At 35.0% G+C, this 18,311-nt stretch overlaps 1 protein-coding gene across 7 annotated transcripts in view; it reads left to right on the top strand.

The window, feature by feature from the left end:
* PCDH9 (protocadherin 9) overlaps positions 1-18,311 on the top strand; it is a 932,607-nt gene that overhangs the window by 602,635 nt on the left and 311,661 nt on the right. For 4 of the 7 annotated variants that reach the window (XM_043580243.1, XM_043580234.1, XM_043580225.1 and 1 more), the window contains one exon: positions 15,302-15,503. In XM_043580243.1, the coding sequence (XP_043436178.1) occupies positions 15,302-15,503 (202 nt within the window). The remainder of the gene's footprint in view (positions 1-15,301; positions 15,504-18,311) is intronic. The other 3 variants (XM_043580269.1, XM_043580258.1, XM_043580250.1) reach the window with 1 other exon arrangement.

Here is an 18,311-nt window from a genome sequence, read left to right as displayed (position 1 = left end):
ACTGAGCATCATTTGTCAGGGGGTTACTCATTGGGTCATCGGTTTTGACCCAATGGTTATTACTGTTGCAATTCAGGCTGTGATTCTGTATTTTCTCTCATGACCCAAGGGGTCATCCATGGCAGAGTCCCTTATAGTTACCAGAGAAGAAGACATTGTAGGAAGGAATACAACTTTTTGGATGGCTTTCAGAATTAAAATGGTGGAAAAATCCATTGAGGCAATGAGCACTTATATAGAGTCCATTTCACTCACATTCATATATGCTTTTTTAGTTATTAAAAGAAATGCAGAGCTTATCTCCTTCTCTTTCTTTCCATCTGTCAACTCATAAATTTTTAGTATTTTTTTCGACAGATAAGTACTTTTTTTCATGTTTAAAGGAAAACCCAGTCAAGACAGTTATTTTGTCTTGACATTGTTGTTAAAGAAAAGAAATCTTCGTGATTATGTAGACTATTATATATTTTCATTCAATACATATTTTGAGTGCCTTTCAGGTGTTAAAGGCTATACGAGGCACTAGATATGCCAAATCAAAGAAGATATGGTTCCTCCCTTTCAGGAATTTCCATGTAGTTCTGATTGGTCATAATTTCTTCATGTATAATTTTGACCATAATTTCAGATAATAAGCTAAAAATTTATTTCAGTCATCTAAATAAATCCTGAGAAACAATGGAAGCTATATCAGAGTACCATTATATATTTAGAATATATTTAACACATGTTGCTAAAATAACTTTAAATCTCAAGTTGTGAATTTTTAATTCCTTCTTTCACCAGAAACGTGATAATTGTACTGTTTGGTCTAATAATGTTACCTATAGACCTTAGGAGAGATTACATGTGTATGGTAAGTCAAGTGATCATGCCCTTGCACTGAAAGAACTTTTTTTCCAACTGAGTTTCCCAGGAGCTAAAATTGGTTAGCTGCCATGTTTAATCAGTTATCACCCAAACTGCAGGTCTGATAAAAATCTGCTAGATTTTCATATCTATGAAAAGTTAGTGATCAAACAGGATCTCTGAGTTGCATTCTGTATGTATTTTGTCAGTCTGTGAAACCTAAGATAAAATTCCTTCTATAGACTCTAAGCTCTATGATCTATTCCAGGATAGGTAATTCCTTAATTCCCCAAATACCATCATCTATCTTCTTTCATCTGTCGCGCAGGGACATGGACTAGATCAGAATTATTTTCTGATATGAGGAACATTTCATTTCATCTTCATGAAGTTAACTCTGAAATACGTTCTTAGAAGTGTCAAGATTGGTTTATATCATTGTAAAATATGAATTAAAATGTCTTTTTAATGGAGTACCTTTAAAAGTGTATACTGTTTCAAATATTTTTAAAGGAACAAAGGATAGTTTTAGACAACAATAAAACTTATGTGCATATAGAAATATTTTTTAAAGACATATAGTTATGTGAATTATAATCCTCCCTTATGACTTAAAAACACCGAACAAGGCTAAATATAATGATACATGAGTATTTGGATCTCCAACACACACACGTGCGTGCACCCCCCCCACACACATACACTAGAATTAATATTCAACATAATATAGAATAGTGATATTATTTAAATTCCTTGAAAATGACCTGACATTTCCTTAACTTTCACTATGTAAGTCCTTGCCTACCCCTCTCCCTAATTCTTTTTTTTGCCTTAAATTGACCATTTTTAGGGCAGGTTTAGGTTTATCAAAATACTGTACACAAATAATACAGACTTCCCACATATACTTTCTTCCTGAACAGTTTCTTCTATTAACATCCTGCATTAATTTGGTACACCTGTTCCAGCTGATGGACAATATTAATGTGTTATTATTAACTAAAGTCCATAGTTTATGTGTTGCCTCTTTGTATTCTAATCTTTTTAAATATATTCTAGAAAATAAAATTTTCTTTCAAATATTTGATTGTACTCCCCCCATTTAAACACACATATAAATAATTGCTGACTACAATATTCCTTTGAAAACAATATTCTAGACTAGCAATTTATTTATCATTTATAACATTTTGTAAATAGGCTAATATATTCCTAAATTTCAAAGTCCTAAGTGTAAGCTTTAGGAGATTTAATATTTTTCTTCTCAAATTTCAGGCTGCCTCACTGTTCTTAAATTTTGAGTGCACAGGCTAAATTGTACTATATAGTAAGTTACCCCGATGGGAAAATTTTGTAAAGTTTCATTCCGAAACTGTCTTTTCCTCTCTGCCCCAGAAAAAACTTAGAAGGCATTTCTGTACATACGTGTTGGATCTTAAGGTCAAGTGGACTTACAGGTGTTTACTTTCTTCTCTTCAAAAAAATAATGTTCAGGTTTTTGGTTCTTTACCTTCTGGATCGGTGTATTCACATTTGGAACATATTTGAGAGTTTTGTCTCTTCAAAAGTAACCACCTTTTTCTGAGTACAGCACATTATTTTATAGATGCTACCTAAATCTACAGAAGCTTTTGACATACAGAAGTTCTTGACATATGTTTGAATTTTATATTTGTATTCAGGGAAAACAAATTATCCCCAGTGCACAAATAACTGAGATTGGTGACTCGGTAATGTTTTCAAAGGAAAGACTAAGAGCCACAGGGCAAGTGCGATTATCACTGAGATGTAGGAGTGATTTTTGTTTCACATATCAGGCTCAAAATGACAGTGACTGTATGCAATAATAAATGGATATGTTTTTTAAATACAGTCCAGCCAATTTGACTTCAGAACAAAGACCTCTCTACCCAGGAGAAAAGTGATACAAAGTCTTACTCATGTTTATTCCAACTGGGTTAGTTTCTCTGTTTTCTTAAGATCATTATGAGGCTCTGATTCTTGCAGAATAGAGGAGGTAGACATTTTTCAAAGCAATAGAAGCTTAAAACATTTTCCTCCAGCTTATCAGGACATCACTGTTTTACACGTTACAGAAGAATGCTTATTAATTCTCTCAAAAATATTTTGACATGATTTCCATATCTAAATGTTACTGCTCTGTACATAGGTAACAAACTTGTTTTGAAGACTTATTCTGTAATTCAAAACCCCTATGAATGCCATCACATTCATCTCATTCTTTCATACCATACCTCCTTCACTATACTTTATAAATCTATGATCCAAAGAGAACATTCCTGTACATTAGCTGAGAATAAAGTTAAGACTGATCTTTATCTCAGGGAACAGAAATTATGCACTTAGATGAGTACTGTCCTTCAAATTTGCCCTATTTTGTGCCTACACTTAAAATTGTAATTTCTCAAAATATTTTGACACTCCTCTTTCATGATGGTCCTCGAAGAGTTTTGAAGCCATTGAAGAAAATATGCCATATCATTTTGCAATCACTCCTTCTTAAAATGCTATTGTTCACCAATACAGATGGTTTTTAGTTGTTTCAGAGAGTAAAATCAGATCACAAAATTCAGAGCTGGCACCTTGAGACTGTACAATATAATGTCATGCTCTCATAACAACTCAAAACCACAAACTCCAAATATTTAAATTATTGTGGTATCATTGCAGTATTTAGATGATTAAGTACCTCTTATTTTCAATAATTAGATGCTTTATACATTTTTTGTTCATTAAAAATGTTTTTCCTCATCTAATAATCACAATCTTCTATGATGACTTCTACTCTAAATGAAATATCATTGCTAAACAAGTAATTTTTGTCACCAGGCAAGACTATATATTATATGGCACTAAATATAATCACAAAGAGACTTTCTAGAATGGAATTTATGGTATCAGAATTTGTCTGGATGGATTCAGTTAACAAATTAGATTCAATTAACAAAGTTTGGATTTCATTTTTAAAATTAATAAAGTACAGATCTCAGGTATAATTAACAATTTCCTTGTCTAAGAATAGGAAAAGTGTAAGTTCTAAGACATCTGTCTGTAGTGGAGTTTGTGCATAACTTTTGTAACATATATGCATGTATAAATATACACACAGAAATTTATATCTATGTTTTATCTATATTTTTTAAGTTTATTTATTTATTTTGAGGGGGTGGAGGGGAGAGAGAAGGAGAGAAAGAGAATGTACAGGCAGGGGAGGGACAGAGAGTGAGAGAGAATCCCAAGCAGGCTCTACACTGTCAGCTCAGAGCCAGATGGGGGGCTAGAACTCACAAACCATGAGATCATGACCTGAGCCAAAATCAAGAGTTGGACACTTAACTGACTGAACCACCCCGGTGCCCCTGTTGTATCTATATTCTTAAAAGTACCCTCATTTTCTTCCTAACTTACTCTGAAAAAGATATGACTTGGATATCACACATTCCGAATCAAAATTTTCAACAGTAAGCAGTATTTTCATTGGCTTCCTTTTTTTTTTTTTTTTTTTTAATTTTTGTTTCAACGTTTATTTATTTTTGGGACAGAGAGAGACAGAGCATGAACGGGGGAGGGGCAGAGAGAGAGGGAGACACAGAATCGGAAACAGGCTCCAGGCTCTGAGCCATCAGCCCAGAGCCTGATGCGGGGCTCGAACTCCCGGACCGCGAGATCGTGACCTGGCTGAAGTCGGACGCTTAACTGACTGCGCCACCCAGGCGCCCCTCATTGGCTTCCTTTGAGAGAACTAAAAAAAGGCAAAGTTAAAAAATGCTTGTCTTTCACAATGGAGTGTTTTTCATAATACAATTACAAAGAATAAATGAGGTTCTTAGCAATTTTTAAAAATTTGATAGTTAATGCAGTTAATTCATCAGAGGTTGATATATCTATCAATATGTCACCTGTTAGATGATTTACCAATGATTCCAAGATTTAAGTCGAAAATCCAAGGATGCTTGTTTGTGTGTGTGTGTGATCTATATTGCCAAAGACAACCTCTTCCTTATCGGCACTGCTTTTGCCTTCCCCACTCTGGAGAAACTTTTCTCATTTTAGAAAAGTCATGTCATGTTTATAGGAAAGCCTAGAAGAGCAAATTCAGTAGTTGCTTAATAGCATCATCGTCATGTTCTGTGCCTCTATACACATTTTCATATTAGTGTAACTTGGATATTTACCTAAGTTTTGTGGACTGTGTCCCATTATCCATCTTCTCCATGCAACTCAGCCCCCTGCCATTAAATTTTCTATGGGGATCATTTTCCTTATCATGACTGACTGTTGGGGTGGCTCCTATACTGATTATTATAAGACCATCTCCATATTTGAATCATGTAAATCATAGACAATAAAGAGGACGCTCTTCCTGGAGTATTATTCCCATTGCCATTTTCCTTTCTTTTTTTTTGCTGAGGGAGATATGATTGATGGCTGAGAACTAATTATAAGCCAGGGGCTGCCAATGATAGATATCCATTACATGTGTTAGGACTACTTCAAATAACTTTTTACTCCTTCACTGCTTCTAAAGAGTTTTAACATTCCTCCTTATACTTCAAAAATAGGACCAAAAAGTTAAATAAACAAAATCAAACTGTGATATAAAGGTAATTTCTTCCACCCCTCTATTTGTGTTTCATTCTCTAACATAGAATAACATGATCTGTCCTCTAAAGCCACAAATTACTAGTTTTTATTCCTCCTAGGTAATTATGATTTTGTGCCTGTTCAGCAATATATAAGGGAAGTTTAAAGTGTGTATGTACGTGTTTGTATGTGTTTGTGTGGGGGGGACAAGTGTATGGGTGTGGGTGCATGCTTAAACTCTTCTGAGTTAAATGCCCATGGTCTGAGGTTAATTATAAAATTGGGGCTACCTCCTAAAAGATACTACTGACTTAAAGAAAATAGGGCCTTCTTTGGTTTTACAAGTCCTGTTTTGTGTTGAGAGTTATTAAGAGATATGCTAGAGAGATGCCCATTATCTCTCTTGTCAATTCTGCTAAAATGACCTGAGATGAATTCTTGAATTCCAGACACTGAGCTAAACTCTATTTCTGATATCAGTACTTATATATTTGACACATTATTTTTTAGTGATTTCTTGTTATTCAAAGGAAGACTCACGTTTTGTAAAAGACCAACACTATGTCAATGGGTTTTATATTTTTACTTAATAACAGTGATGACTTCGTGTAATTTCTAATTAAATTTCTATAACTATTATGTATGCTGATTTTGTAAATATGATGAGGGTAACTTTGTCACATGGATTTGTTTGTACTAGAAGACTAAATTGGAAAGGACTCTTGCTGAGTCGTTTCTTCCCTATTTCTGTACGTATAAATTTATAGATGCAGAAATTCTGCTTGCAGATTCAGGAGCAGCTCCTCCTGTTTAATGTAGTCATTTTATATTTTGTATGCTCAGATAAAGTGCTGCATTCCTACTGGGCAACATTTAACTGTGAGAAATAGGTTGAGGTTGTTTCTGATAGCAGGAACTAAATAAGAATATAAGAAGCAAACTAACCAACAACATTCACAATGCTGAATCCTCTCTGCTTGCCTGAGACCCCAGAGGAAACTTAAGGGTGGGGTCATGTCACCAATCCAAAGGGGAAAGTTGATTCAAACCCTTTTGAGGCAGGGAGGAGATTCCTGCTTTGTGTTTGTTTGTTTTTTCTAATATTTAAATTCAAGCACCAAGGTTACTCCCAAAAAGAGTACAAAGAATTTGCTTTTATTCTTAAAGCTATCAATTGTTTTTGCACATGAAGAGAAATGCGACCTAACTTTCTCACAAATCATACTGAGATCAAAAGGAAATAAAAACAAAATTATATTAAAAATTTCGCCACACGTTATTAACATGAGTCTTTCAGCCATAGGTGCTAAGAGATATACAATGCACTTCATGTACAAAGCACAAGAATACATAGGTCCTTACTTTGAGGGCCGTTTCACAGTAAGCCTACAAACTAAGTCAGCAGGCTAAGTTTAAGTTAATGTGTGTTTCCCACACATGTTGACACAAGTTCCCCAAACTAAACATACAGTTGAGTAGTGAAGTTCAAAAATAAGTTGACAGATCTATCCTAAAATGCAGCAGTCCTTAGCTGCAGATAGCCAATGGGTATGGATGAACATTCTTCAAATCCGTGGAAAATGCTACTCAGCTTTATGTGGCCAGTTATCTTCCACACCCTAGTCCTTTTTTGTATAACACAGACAGCACTAAGAATCAAAACAAAAAATCATTTTAAAGTTGCTGGCACCTTTACATCCATCACCTATGGTCAGTGAAGTTGTTACACACCTTTCTCAAACATAAACTGAACCTTCCCATTTGTCTCCAAATATTCTAAGATGTAAACAATGAAAGAGGAAAAAGGAAAGACTGAAGGTTACTTTAGTTATCATGTTTCATTTTGTTACTTTTTTAAATAAAGGCTTGTGGTTTTTTTTTAAGTTTATATTTATTTATTTTGAGAGAGAGAGAGAGAGAGAGAGAGGCAGGGAGAGAGGGAGAGAGAGAACCCAAGCAGGCTCTGCACTGTCCCTGCAGAGCCGAATGCAGGGCTCGAACTCATGAACTGCAAGGTCATGACCTGAGCCAAAATCAAGAGTTGGATGTTTAAACTGACTAAGCGCCCCTCATTTTCTTACTTTCAAAATAAGGCAGAACTTACTGTAAATTTCTTGCTGGAAAGACAGAGAACTTTTCTCATGGGAAATCACTTTTGGAAGATGGACAATGATGCTTCATTGCTACTACATCCTCTTTGGATTTCCTGGTTCAATTCTGGGTAAATCATTTTCATCTAGTAAATATTCATTATAAGCTCATAAAATGTGAAGTGTATATGTTCCTCAGAAAAACTTGATGGATTTGATTTCATCAATTCTTATTTGAGGTTGTTAACATTTCTGTATCTACCTGGAGATGAAAAAAATTGTTCAAGGATGTGCAAAGTTAAAATGATTCTACATTTGAGTCAAGAATAGTGTGCTCTAACAGTCTTATTACTCTTTTAGTCCTTTTATTTTTTGCTTTCACAAATTGGCAATGAATTCCAATCCAAGGATGGTAACAGACTAGGGATTGTTTTGGCATAAACTCATAATGCACCCCCCTTCCTTCTTTTTTCTCTCTAGGTTATTGTTAATTAGTGAAGGTCTCTCATTTGTGCACTGACCTTGCCTAGGTCTGCAGAGTTTGCAAGAATTAGAAGGAAATGACATTTTAAAAGCTGCTGGCCAAACACATCCTCAGAACTGGTAGACACTAGCTTAATGAAATTGACTTTTTAAGAAGTTGTGGGATATAGTTTTTGTATTGTCCACCATTTTATTCTTAGCAGCTAGAATGGTGTTTAGCATATAGTATGTGCTCAACAATATTTATTAAATAGCTAGATGAATGAATGAGTAGTGCTTCATGTTGAAATCAGAAAATGAGGGTCTGATTTTCATTGTAACTTACATAGACAGTCCTCTTATTTCCTCATCTGAAAAAAAAATGTAACGTTAAAATAGAAAATCCCTAAGTAATTTCCAGCTAAAATAAGTAAATAAAGTATACCTTAGCCAAACCATTTTAACATATGTATTCCCAATAAATAGGAGAGGAGAATGACTCAATTTGTCAGTTTCAAATAATAAAATGACTCATTATAAAATAATTCTGTACTCCAAACATTTCACTTATCACCAGTCAAAAAAGTTCCTTATGATTTTGTCCTTCAAAACTATTCCTTGTTTTTGATAATGGGCTCACTTTACTCACAATTACTAATAATTTTCATAAGCTATGAATCCAGAAATCTTTTTTTTTAATTTAAATTTTATTTAACTAATATCAGAAATCTTTTCTTGTTCTACCACTTTGGACCTCATGTTTCAAACATGAATGAAGAAAAACATGTGTGTATTAATAATGGTTTTCCTTAGTTGAGCCTGCAAGTATTGAGTAGTAGCAAATTAAATTTATAACCACAGATTGCTTTTTGGGTCCCATTTACCTTACTTTCTAATTTACCATGAGTTTTGCTCAATTCTGGATTTTATTAAGAGGATGCAGGTGCATTGATTTTTAGATGGCAAGAAGCTATTGAGGAATTTGCTGTTGAATTGAATCAGTAGTTTCAGCTGAAAATGTGCTCTTCTGTCATTGTGCAGCCGCACCCTAGTGGACTCTAAGCCCAGGGTGGGTGATGGTCTGGCAAAGCTGAGGAAAAGACTCAAAGATTGCAATTAAGATGTAGGTTCATTGGGGGAACTTACACACAGGGAGTCCAGGAGCAGGAGACTGTACAAAGCATCCCCTGCTAAAATCTACATGCAGCAAGCTTTTATAATGTAGCAACTAGCCTAACAATTATCTGTAGCTGCTCCTTCCTTGCATGGCCAGTGTTCCAAAGAGATTGAAACCTGCCATCCAGACATTCTTTGTTACAAAGGAGACACTCCAGGTTGGTGACCCCAGGCCCCTGACCTTGAATGTTGAATTGTTTCTCTACACGTTCTGCTTGATGGAAATATAAAGGGGGGACTGGATCGGTACATTCTCAAGATAGTGATTAACAGGGCATTCAGGGTGTGTTTGTACAAACCAGCCATCCAGCACTGACCATACAGTCATTTAAATATTCCTTTTCTCAGAGCTTGCAACCTAAGACTACACTCATGACTGTTCTTTTTTAGATCTCAATTAAAATATGTTCTCTTAAGGGGCTCCTGGATGCTTAGTTAGTTAAGTGTCTGACATTGGTTCAGGTCATGATCGCAGTTTATGAGTTTGAGCCCTGCATCAGGCTCTGTGCTGATAGCTCAGATTCTGTGTCTCCCTCTCTCTCTGACCCTCCCCTGCTCTCTCTCTCTGTCTTTCTCTGTCTCTCTTAAAAATAAACATTAAAATTTTTTTAAAAAATATGTTCTCTTAAGAATAAGGAAGGTCAAAATGTGTCCAATTAATATTATTAGAAGTATTTGTATTAAACTACAGTTTCTAGTCTCTTATTTTCTTTTAATCCTCTTTGGGGTGATTTCCTTTGCTACCTTAAGAGGGGACATATAGGAAAATACTATTTCAAATCAATAAAAAGCATATGTACATTGGATTTAATGCTGAGGTAAAACAAATACAAGTTCACATATTGAACTTTAATACTATTTTTGTTTTTTACTTCATCGTAAGTAATTTCTGGCAGGTTGTGTGTATATGTATACTATTTAGAGATTAGATAGATGAATGATGCATTCGTATTTCTTGAATGTGGTTAAAAGAACTAAATCAGAGTTAGGAATATTTCCTTAAAAGATATTTAAGGAATTCTGCACAAATGAAACCATATTTAAACAATTCTAAAGTGCATTTTTCCCTACTTCCAACAATATTAGTGTGTAATTTTACAGAGAATAATTATTTTAAGTGTCAGTTATTAACTGGTAAAATTGTTTATTTGTCTTGTAATAATTGGCTTAGTGTGCCAACTTCTTGTTGTTATTTTGTGATGTGAGAAGGCAAGCATTTTTAATTGCAGTGATTTAGAATGTTAGGTAAAGAAAGTAAAGAAGTTAGAATAGCAGGGCAAGGACAATCAGATTGTTTAGCATTCCTTAGCTCAAGAGAAAGCCCACCTACTATCTACTAGATTTTTCCTTTTCTTTTTTTCCTAATTGCTATAAATGATGAAGAGGAATACTTAAATATTAGAATATGTTGTAATATTACCAAGATCATCCATGCAAATTTTAGTGTGGCCAAAATATTGAAATTTTAAAATATCGTATTCCATGACCAGACAATACCACTTTAAATACTTGGTATACACATAGTCAGATCTTAGCTTATGCATATGCACACACAAAAACATATTAACAAAGAGTAATTCAACCAAGTAAAATCTTTACTAACTTCCTTTTCACACTTAACAATAGATTCCAAATATTTTCAGTATCAGTAAATATTAATATAATTTTAAGTATTGTGATATTTTCAATTGTATGATACATTATTTATTAATTAAATACCTATTAGGCATGTCGCTCATTTCTACCTTTTTGCTATTTTATGCAAAGACACAATGAACTTGACCACCAAATCTTTGCACCTAGGAATCCCTGTAGGTTAATGGGACTGTGATTGTAGACTTGAATGTGAGTCATTCATTGCTGAATAGAATAATATTCTGTACCAGTAAGAAATGCACAAGAGAAGCATTCAAGCAATGGTTGAGATTTCACAGATGACTCATTCTTTTAGCAACTCTTGAAGAACAGTGCCCAATATAGGAACATGTGTATCTTACCTGAGCATCTTGAATTTTCCCTCCCTTTCCTCTCTACTAATCTACACGAAAAAATATAGTGAAAGTGTTTGGTGATGTTTCTTAAATTAAACCAGTGTGGCCTCTTCTGACTTGCAGCATCCTGAACCTTTATTTGTATGCATGGCCCTTTATGCTTGTGTAGAGTACAGAATTTCTGATGAAAGTTTCACATGGTTAGAATTCATATCAGCAGCTCTGAGATAAAATAACATGAAGCAGCTTTAGTAGTTACTGGTTCCCATCTTATTCTTTCTCAGGGCAGCCAGGGACCTAGAGCTAACTTGTTAGTGATACATCAGATAAACAAATGTGACATTCAAACCGTTAACAAGACATAGCCAATAATAATAATAATGTTTACCATGGGAGAAAACGGAATGGATAGGAACTAGATTTTAGGAAAACAAGAGTGCGAAGCCTTTGGAAAATCTGAAGTAGTCTCATGATAACATATGTTGTCCCAATTCAGTCAGGCAGCGCTTCACTGTATTTATAACGCAAATTGGGTATATTTCCATGGGGATAACCCAGAAGCAGAATTCCCAGAGGCAATAAGTAATAGCTTATCCTCTTCCTCTTTTTTGAATGTGCAAACAATTATAGGTTTCTTGAAAGGATAATGGGGAAAACCTTCACTTTTTTAAAGGAGAAACCATGTATTCTAAACTGTTGGTCTTTGGGGCGCCTGGGTGGCTCAGTCGGTTGAGCGTCTGACTTTGGCTGGAGTCATGATCTCATGATCTCACAGTTCGTGGGTTTAAGCCCTGCATAGGGCTCTGTGCTGGCAGCTCAGAGCCTGGAGCCTGCTTCGGATTCTGTGTCTCCCTCTGTCTCTGCCCCTCCCCTGCTCATGCTCTGTCTCTCTCTCAAAGATAAATAAACATTAAAAAAAAAATTAACTGTTGGTCTTCGTCTATGGCTTCCATGAAAACAGCTTCCCCTCAGAAAGGCTCTGAGCTTCCATGATGTACAATTTAGGAGGCATGCCAAGGTTATGGGGTGCAGGCAGTTCCCCTACAAAAGGACAATACTTTTTTTTCCCCCAGTGGTGAGGGAATCACATCTTTAAAACAGCTTGGCCCTGGGCGTTAAAAGAGAATATGCAGCTCTAAATTTCAAGAATGATAACTACTTTTTATTGAGTACCTACTATGTGTCAAGTTTTATAAACCAGCAAGACTTCTTGGCACTATTTTGTCCATTTTACAAAGCCAGGAACTCATTCAAAGAGGTAAAGTCACTTGCCTTGGGCCATTCTCTGCAGAGCAAGGACTCCTGGCCAAGAGGTCTGGTTCTGGCTTCTTCACCTGGTCCTGTTGTGCAACAGCTGAGCAAGTATTGTTGAATCCTTGATGACACTTACAACTCCTAATTCTGAACACTTCATGAATCCTTGTTTTCCTTCATTTCAGTCTATTCAGATCCTTTCCTTATATCTACCTTGAAATTTCAGACATTGTTGTACCTGCATCAATCATTATGATGATAAATTAAAGATAGATTTGCTTGATCAATTTGCTTCGTACCATAATATCTGTGTTCCAGTTCTTAGTCCGCGTGCATTACCACCCCCACTTCCCATTAGACTGATAAATTGTGCACACTTTTGCCAATTAAGACTTAAACATCTTTGAGTCAAATTAATTAGGAAATATTTCCATAAGCCACAGTAGTTTAAGCATTATATCACTCTAATTTACACTGTCATTACAAATAAATTATGCTAGATTTCTAACTTTGCTTATTCTCACTTATAAAGTGGTAAAGAAATATCATAATATACTATATGTGAGGTATATTTGAAATAATTTTCTTCTAATTCTCAGTGAAATTATAGTACTGTAAGAACTGCTGGGTTCAGGTATTACTGGTGTTGCCGATTTGGACATTTCTTAGGAGAAAAAAATATAGTAATTAAAGCAGTATTATTATGCTTAGAAGATCATAGATGGAAAATTTCCATTTTTCTTCTATGAAACATATACTTTATAATGGCTTATAAGGCCTGGAAATGCCTTATAAAGACTGAAGAATGTGTCCCATTGTCTTTCTCTGATATTTGACTTGTTTTACATTTAGCTGAGTTATAAGTAAGAAGTATTCCTCCAGAGATAGTACCAAAGATACTTTAATCACTGAAACTACAGACATTTTAGTAGGCCACTTTATTTATTTATTTATTTATTTATTTATTTATTTATTTATTTAATTTTATTATTATTATTTTTTGGTGGTTTGTACTTGTTAGGCCAATCACTTTAAAAAGATATGTTTGAGAGTCATGTATAATGGGCAGCCTGGTCATTGTCCTTAATACTGTGTTTATTACAAAAGGATATTGATCAGTTAAGGGCATATTGAAACAGAAACAGAAAATCCTTGTATTGGTTTTCTCTAAAGGGTTAATTTCGCACGAGAGAGGAAACAGTATAATAAAAAAAATTAAAAATAGCCACATTTTTCTTTCTATACAAGAAGAAATACATCTCAGATATTAATATTCAAGTTCGACTGGTATTTTCATGTAGCATTCACCTAGGCACATTTCAAAATCTATTGGGGGGGGGTTTGATGGTACCGAGATAGTTGTGCATGAAGGTGAATGTGCTACAATAGACTCAATTAGTACCATTTATGAGTATAGTTTATGTGATGTCGGCATCAGTTCATTAAAAATGTACTGAACTATCAAATCATTTCACACAGGTCATTGAACAGCAATAAAGGGGTATCAGCTCTTCTCCATTATGACTCTGAGCTGGACTTGAACCAGTGACTCATAGGAAATAGACTATGTTCTATTGTTGTCTATAAAAATGCATTTATAGAGTAGCAGTATATCTATAGCATTTTGTGTCTAATTGCATTCTTTTTTCTTTGAAACGGATACAATCTATAAATCATCTTCTGGAAAAACACTCAAGTTTTAGGTATTATAAAGTGATTATACATTATACATTTATATTTTATATACTTTATTATTTATATAATCATAGTTTTATTAAATATGAGTAAGAGTGGTCACATGTGACATGATATTGAAAGGTCTTTTGGCTGTTAGAGCAGAATGAAAATTAAGTGCACTCAGACATACAGCACAAATTTACTACTCTCATATAATTCCAAAAGTCATAAATCTCCACCCCACACTGCTGTAAGTATTCCCATATCTTGTGGATTACATCAGCTAAAAGAATATTTACCAAGAGTAGTAAGCAACAATCTCTGCTGAAATGCACACTTTTATTTTATTAAAGCACTAAAATTTATTGAAGTAGCCATCTACATATTTTAGGTCACTTCTGACAGTGACATTGTACAAACAGATGCCAAAATAATATTCCAAACATCTTTCTGCTGGAATGTTCTATAGCCAATGACTGGTAGTAATATCTGAGCCAGTGGCAATAATGACTTCATTGCAAAAACTACCTTAAAATCATTAGGTAAACAAAATGCCTATTCACTCAAAAGAAATGGAATGTCACATTATGTATGTATTTTATTCAGATCTATGGAACAAATATTTTCATATTTCTGCTTATTTCAAGTTTGTTTTTGTTTTTGTTTTTGTTTTTGTTTTATAATGGGTGGCCTGGTCATTGTCCTTAATACTGCGTTTATCACAAAAGGATACTGATTAGTTATGGGCATATTGAAACAGAAAATCCTTGTATTATTGGTTTTCTCTAAAGGGTTAAATTCACATGAGAGTATAATATATAAAAAAGTAAAATTAAAAATAGCAGCTTTTTTCTTTCTGTATGAGAACTACATTTCAGATATTAGTATATTAATATTTTACATATTAATATATATATTTACATATATATATTTGTCTTTCTTGCTATCATTTTGACAATTTGCCCTTAGTTTTTTTGTTCTTAAATTAAACAAGACCGAAATTCCTTCTTGTGTTTTGCAAGTTGGACATTACGTAGCAAATAGCAAATGATAAAGTTTGTTCCTAGCTTTGTTCCCAGTTTTATGTTTTCGTTTACATTGTGTCATCTGTTGAAAGTTGTTTTGCTGTTGTGTTCCGCTGCACCCATTTTACCTGAGAGGAGTGTTAATTGGCGTGTCCTGTGGTCTTCTTTGTAGTCGCAGCGCCGCGTTACGTTTCACCTCCCCGACGGCTCCCAGGAAAGCTGCAGTGACAGTGGTCTAGGCGACCACGAGCCGGTGGGTAGTGGAACCCTGATCTCACACCCTCTTCCTCTGGTTCAGCCACAGGACGAGTTCTACGACCAGGCCTCTCCGGACAAGAGGACCGAAGCAGATGGCAACTCCGACCCCAACTCTGGTGAGTCCCCTTGTCAATTCTGACCGCTTGGAGTTCTGGCTTGCTGTTGTGTGCGCTCGAGTTTTAACAGTGATTGGGGCAAGGAAGTACACGGACATTCGTGACATTCGGTTGTTTGCTGCTGGCTTTATTGTTGTTGTATTCAAAATATTTAAAGTCTACTGTGCTTCTTGTTCTGTGGAATGCTGTTTTCCAAAGGCTTTTTTTTTTTTTAAAGATACAATGGTGATTGATTAAAACAAGTGTGAAGAGGGTGATAATGATTTTGGGGTTTTACTTTTTTTGTGTGTTTCAATTGTTGGGTATGTTTTTAAACAATGCATTGAACAAGTAGAAAGAGTGGGATGGAATTGGCAAATGGCTTTATTCTCCACAGATTCATACCCCACCTCAGAAATCACTGCCCCTTCAAAGTAAGCCCCTTGAAGTTCCTTCTCTCTTTGTCTTTGGTGGAAATTTTGGCAAGTGCTGTACCATTTTGGTGATGCTATTTACTGTTATTAGAAAGCATCACTGACTAGCTCACTTCTATTAAAAAGTTAAAAGTCTGATTTAATAATTATGTCCAGTCCAGAGTAATGACCATGATTTCTATTCAATTTAAGTTAAAACTGTTTTCAAACTCATCTTGAACCTGCATCAAACTGGTCGCCTATGGTGAGAGATGGGGATGGGGTGAGTTTTCCCTAATTTGCTAGCTACTTCTCTTCTCCAGCTGTAGACATTAATGTGCCTCTGGCAGTTCTATGGTTGAAGTGGAATACCGAGGAGAGGCCAAAAAGCACAAAAAGGCCTTCATAACTAGTCCTGGTGTTGGTGGTCTCTGACTTCTAGGATTTTAAACGGACTCTGTTTCCAGGGTGGTGGTGGGGATCTTTTGTACGTATTACCTGCCCCCTCCCAAGCTGTGCATCCATTTCTCCATGTCTCTCTGATGTCTTTCTTCTCTTTGGCCTGTGTAGTTACCTTCGCATCTTCTTTCTGCTACAGTTTCTCCCTACTCCCACTTAGGAAGACCTAAGTGAATTACACACCAGCTCTGGTTTTTAATCTTTCATATTATATATGTTCACCTATAAGTAAAACATAAGTGCATCTTTTTACTTCACATACCCAGAGGGGCAGGCCATATGCAAAGAGGCAACTTCTCATTATACAGCATTTGGTAGACTGGCCCACTGTCCGCCTTAGATTTCTTGGTTTTGATTAGTCTCTAAAGTACCACTGAATCGAAGTGGTTGCACTGAATTATCCTTTCCTGGACTTGTATGAAATGGTGACATAGGTAGGATAGCTCTTTCTAAGCTGATTTCCTGGTTTCCAACTTCCCTCTTCCCAGTTTTGAAACATTTCTTATTGGCATTAAGCTAAGAGTACCAAAACTGGTTCTTGGCTTCCTCTTCTGGATATGGGAATGGTTGGATTCTCTTATCTTCAGGCCTTAGCTAAAACTAAGACTCCATTTAGAGCAGATACTTTTATTCTATACAATTCACCAAAGATTTTTCATTTGTTTGTTTGTTTTGTTTGTTTTTACAGAAGTAAAGGGGGGAAAAAGGTATACAGAAATATGGTTAACCTAAGGTACCTTAGGCCAGAACTTCATCCAAAATGTGTAGCTACTCACCCAATGACTCCTTAGACCAGGGCAATAGCACTAAATGAGCTGCCAAATGGGAGAAGGCAGAAGAGATTCTAAAGCACCCCCCCCCTCCAAATAAGTCCCTTTTAAGCTTGAAGAGGCCCCCAGAGTTTTTACCAATCCAGTCACATGGAAAAAGAAAGCCAAGGGATGATGCACCCTTGCACACTGCAACATTCAACTCAACAAAGTGACTCCACCCGGGAGAATCATAGTCAATGAAATGTGTTAAACTGAACAGTGCTCCTTGGTGGAGACAGCATCCTTATTTATCTTTAGAAAAGAAGAAAATAGGCAGATAGGGAAAGGAGGAGCCCTGAGGGCCCCTGGAGGCCAACTATGCTTTTGATATTTAATGGGACTTAAAATATTAACTTCCTTTGTAAATGTCTAGAACAGAATTAATTAGAATAGCCTAGAAATATTAAGAGATTCATAACTAAATGGTAATTCATATTAGGATAGTATTATGATATATTATCTGAAAATTCTGTAGTCCCATTTTGTAATTAACTTTGAGGAATTTGTGAAGTGAGGTATAGAATAATTGAAGCACTAATCTTCAATAGTAATAATCTTGCTATTTAGATCTAAACTGTATTTTTTGTCTTCAGTGGGATTTTCTGTCTGTGGTGTGATAATTCTTGAAGAGCTAAGATTTTGTAGTAACCATGCTATCTTCATATAAATCATGAATGTAGGTATTATCTGTAGAGTTATTAAGTATCAAATCTGTATGGGTACCTTTTTTTCCCAAATATTAAGCTTCTCAGTAAAAATAAATCTTTAAAGATTAGTAGTAAAAAGTAACTTTTTTTCATTATATATTTTAAAAGAAATTAATGAAAATGGTATCTTATGGGGGAAATTTTTGGAAACATTGGGCTTTAATATAGAGTCTTGCTTCTAAACACACACACGATGTACAATATTTTTTCCTTCCAATTTTATACTTTGGGTTTGTTGGCATCATAAATTTTATATTATATGAAGCTCATGAATTTTGAAAAAGGTGAAGAAAGTATGAAGGTCTTTACATACAGTGCCAAAAATAAGGTTTGCAAATTATGCTATAGTTTATGGTTTTTGTAAATAACATTGTGTATAATCTACAGTAATCTTTATTTATCAGATATGACTCATGCAAATAATTTAGATGTGCTGGA

Source organism: Prionailurus bengalensis, chromosome A1 (genome assembly GCF_016509475.1).
Source record: "Prionailurus bengalensis isolate Pbe53 chromosome A1, Fcat_Pben_1.1_paternal_pri, whole genome shotgun sequence".
Taxonomy (NCBI): domain Eukaryota; kingdom Metazoa; phylum Chordata; class Mammalia; order Carnivora; family Felidae; genus Prionailurus; species Prionailurus bengalensis.
The sequence above is the reverse complement of the archived record's forward strand: the minus strand, read 5'-3'. Positions and strand labels throughout refer to the sequence as shown.